Raw genomic sequence first — 3,654 nt, 5'->3', positions numbered from 1 at the left:
TCTCTCTCTCTCTCTCTCTCTCTCTCTCTGGTCACTCGCACCTGACCCGTTTGTGTAGGCGGGTGCACGCGGCCAGTAGGGTGGTCGCCAAGTTCCCCCTTCTCTCAGATAGCTCTGCGTATACGCGTCGGAGCAGGCCCGACCGAGGCAGACGGCATTGAGGTCCCAGACAGACTGTGACGGTCCCAGACAGACTGCCGAGCGCGGCTGTGAGGGGGCGAGGTGCTGCGGTGGTCTGTCACAGACCGGCGGGGACAGCTCATCGTCTGCCTTTGGTCAACCTCCGACGGGGAACGCAGCATTCAGAGCTCTGCTGCCACCGACAGCCCCCGTATACCCACCCTCCTGTTTGAGAGAGCCCCGAGTCCTCCGTCGACACTCGACATGTAAAGAAATAATAATTTTGTTCCTAAAAGGGGGCGTTTTCATGCACGCATCACGATGCAGTGAGTCACTTGCACCGTGGTACCGGTACCGATTTTCATCATAAAAATAAACTCGACACATTGCGCACAACTTTCCACAGTTTGTCTACTTGTTCAAACCAAATTGCATCTGATCCAGATGTAAACGTTGGCATACTTCAGAATATAAGTATCAGTTTTCTTAGAGACAAAGAAAATCATCTGAAAAAGGTTCGACTACTTCTTCAAAAAAAAATCCCGAGTTTGCGCTTGACATTGTGAATAAAATAATAAGGATGGTTGTGTCTGATTGCCGTACACAGGTGCTGGAGGAGGTAGACGTCCACCAGGTGGTGGCGCTGTGCCCGCGCCTCGAGGAGCTGGTGCTGTCCGGGTGCGGCAACGTGACGCCGCCCAGCTGCGCGCCCTGGGGCTGCTCCTCCTCCAGGACGCCGTCGAGCCTCGCGCCGCTGCGCCGCCTCCGCCTGCTGTTCTACGCCGACGGCGACGACTTCAGCTGGGACCACGACGTGCCGCAGTGCTTCTGGAGGTGGACGCTGCTGCCCGGTGGGTCTGGGACTGCGAAAAATAAAACAAAGAAACAACTGGAGTGATTCAAAAGACTTTCTTTAAAAAATCGGCGGGCGCATAGTCAAAACCTAAGAAAAATAATTGCAAACGAGCGTAAAATGTGAAAGACGATTTGAAGAGGGCAATTATTGGTTTACTCGCACAAAATTTAACCCCTTCCTCACCTTACTCCCTCAACCCTGAGATTGCTCTTGTGTCGTGCGACGTCCAATAAAGTTAATACTCTCCCACCACGGAGAAGGCAAGATGAGCACAGGAGCACAGGGTCCCCAGTCTGTGAGGGCCCGAGCTCAAACGCGGGGGTGGTGGAGAGAAAGCTATATATCGGTCGGCTGCCGGCTGCCGCCCTCCACGAGGGATCTCCAGCATGTCCACTCTAGTGGCTGCAATATCATCCCCATTTCGTCGCTTCCTCTCGGGACTGTGCTCCACTACTCAAAACACTAGTAGGGTTATTAAATTCCAAAAAACAATCCCGAAAACTTCCGGAAAATAATGGAAAACTTTCAAAGTCTGGGAAATTTTTCATTTTTACCGGAAATTTTCTGTTTTTCCCTAAATTTTCCTGAAATTTTCCAGAAGCTTTCCTGGGCAACCGCAAACTAGGACAAAACTTTCACGAAAACGTGATTTAAGAACTGTTTTCTTGATACTAAGTATTGAAAACCTACAAATTTGTCAAGTTTTGTTGTTTCTAGGATTTGGGGTAAGCCCCTCGGGCTATCTGGAACTGGAGCTCTTACAGTTTTCCTTTTCCTGTGCAAAGCCAAGGATCGATCCTCCCACATCGAAGGCGTTTTCCTGGAGTCGCCACGCTGGGACGCAGACACCGTACGGCTCCTGAGGACCAGCGCGCTCGCCTGCAAGGAGAGAGTGTACCCTGACCTCGAGGTGAGGTACCCGCCGCCAAAGAAGACGGAGCAACCACTCCTCTCTCTATTGCGCAATCTTAGTAGTTACTCTGCAAACAGAATAGGGCAATGATGACAAATATGTCAGACCCACAAAACAGATTGAGTGTGAGAATCATTTTTGTGTCACTCGGATGGTAATGTAAAAAGTAGAAAGTGGAAAAGACGTTAATTATTCATGTCATTTATACGAACGGGCAAAACTGTTAAGTCGTCGCGCAACACACCTTCTTCTGAACTGTAAACCCAATGTGTGAATGTCACCTGTACAGGGTGGCCGCTCTGTCCCGTTGTTTTAAAAAGGTAGACTAGCCCCGCCCGCACCTACATCTCCAGTCCCCTGCCACCTCCCCGCCCCTTCTGTCAGCGGGCTAGTCTACCTTTTCAAAACAACGGGGCAGAGCGGCCACCCTGTATGTATGTAAATGCCAGTCGTGTACAGATGTGTGCAATTCAAAGGAAAATTCATACCTTTACTCCATCATAGGGTTGGAAGCCCAGGAAAATTTCCGGAAAATTTCTGGAAAATTTCTGGAAAAGATAGAAAATTACTGGGAAAAAATGAAAAATTTCCCAGATTTTGGAAAGTTTTCAGTTATTTTCCGTATGTTTTCGGAAAGTTTTCCGAAATTTCACCGGAAAATTTGGGAAATTCCCAACCCTACTCCATCAAGTGTGCGTGGGTATGGACACACCTTCCAAGTGTGCCACGTTCACACACTTGCGTTTCCGGTAGTGTATTTCACTCGCAAGCGCGTTCCCGGGACAGTGTCTAACACCCTCCCCCTTGCCTTGCGCGCCTCCACAGGTGCTGAGCATCTGTCGGGCTCCAGAGTTCAGCCCGGACCTGGTCTCGGCGCTGTGCGGTGGCGGCGCGCGGCACGGGGCCGGCGCCGAGCTGCCCCGCCCGCCCAAGCTACGCCTGGTGCACCTCAGCCAGTGCGAGCAGCTGGACGCCGAGGCGGCGCGCGCCCTGAGGCGAGACCTGGCGCCGGCCGCCGTCATCGTGGACTAGCCAAGGAAGCCGAAAACATTTCCGCGTGGAAAACTAAAGACTACTTTTCTAGAAAAATGACGAGAAAACAAGTGACAACATTTCACAAAAATAATACCCGAAATAATTTTCTGGATATGTAGAAAATGTAAATTCCTTGGTCAAAGACGCCGTACGTACCACCGTCAAGAGCAACATGGCGTATAGTTTTCATGCGGTCGCTGAAAATGTCATTAAAGTTACTAAAATTCCATTTGCAATAAAAATGTCAAATTTACAAACAGTTTTATTTATCTGAAGCAAGCGGCTGCTGCCGCTGCTGCGACACCACTGCCGCGCGACCGCACCCATACAATATTTATTCAAAACGCTTTTCGCTGAAAGACGCTTGCAATCTGTAAATAGGCTGGGCAAGCGACGACGTGGCGGGGCGGGGCGGGGCGGGGCAGCGAAACACACACAACCCCGAGCCGCAAAAGTCGGCCGGGCGGGGAGACAAATTTATTCATGAAGAAATCCCCGCCATGCTCCTGACAACTTTTTGGCCTCCTCTCCCTCTTCTCGTCGTCCTTGCGGCGCCGCGCGCCGCGCGGATGGTTTGGTCGCGCGGGTGCGCGTCTCGCAGATGGAGTTTTGAAAGACGCGGGAATGAGACACCGCCCCCCCCTTGAAACATCAAGTGGCGGGCATCAAACTTTGAAGCACCACTTTTGGCATGTGTGCACAGTATTAAAAACAACAACTCCCCCCCTAA

At 51.2% G+C, this 3,654-nt stretch overlaps 1 protein-coding gene across 1 annotated transcript in view; it reads left to right on the top strand.

Moving 5' to 3' along the window:
- LOC113214939 (uncharacterized) overlaps nt 1-3,097 on the top strand; it is a 15,392-nt gene extending 12,295 nt beyond the window's left edge. The window contains exons 5-7 of the mRNA XM_052266326.1: nt 728-971; nt 1,762-1,886; nt 2,715-3,097. Of these exons, the coding sequence (XP_052122286.1) occupies nt 728-971; nt 1,762-1,886; nt 2,715-2,921 (576 nt within the window). The 3' untranslated portion in view covers nt 2,922-3,097. The remainder of the gene's footprint in view (nt 1-727; nt 972-1,761; nt 1,887-2,714) is intronic.
- The last annotated feature ends 557 nt before the right edge of the window (nt 3,098-3,654 follow it).

Source organism: Frankliniella occidentalis, unplaced genomic scaffold (assembly GCF_000697945.3).
Source record: "Frankliniella occidentalis isolate FOCC.00 unplaced genomic scaffold, Focc_3.1 Scaffold37, whole genome shotgun sequence".
Lineage (NCBI taxonomy): Eukaryota > Metazoa > Arthropoda > Insecta > Thysanoptera > Thripidae > Frankliniella > Frankliniella occidentalis.
Note: the sequence above shows the minus strand (reverse complement) of the source record. Positions and strands in the feature narration are given on the sequence as shown.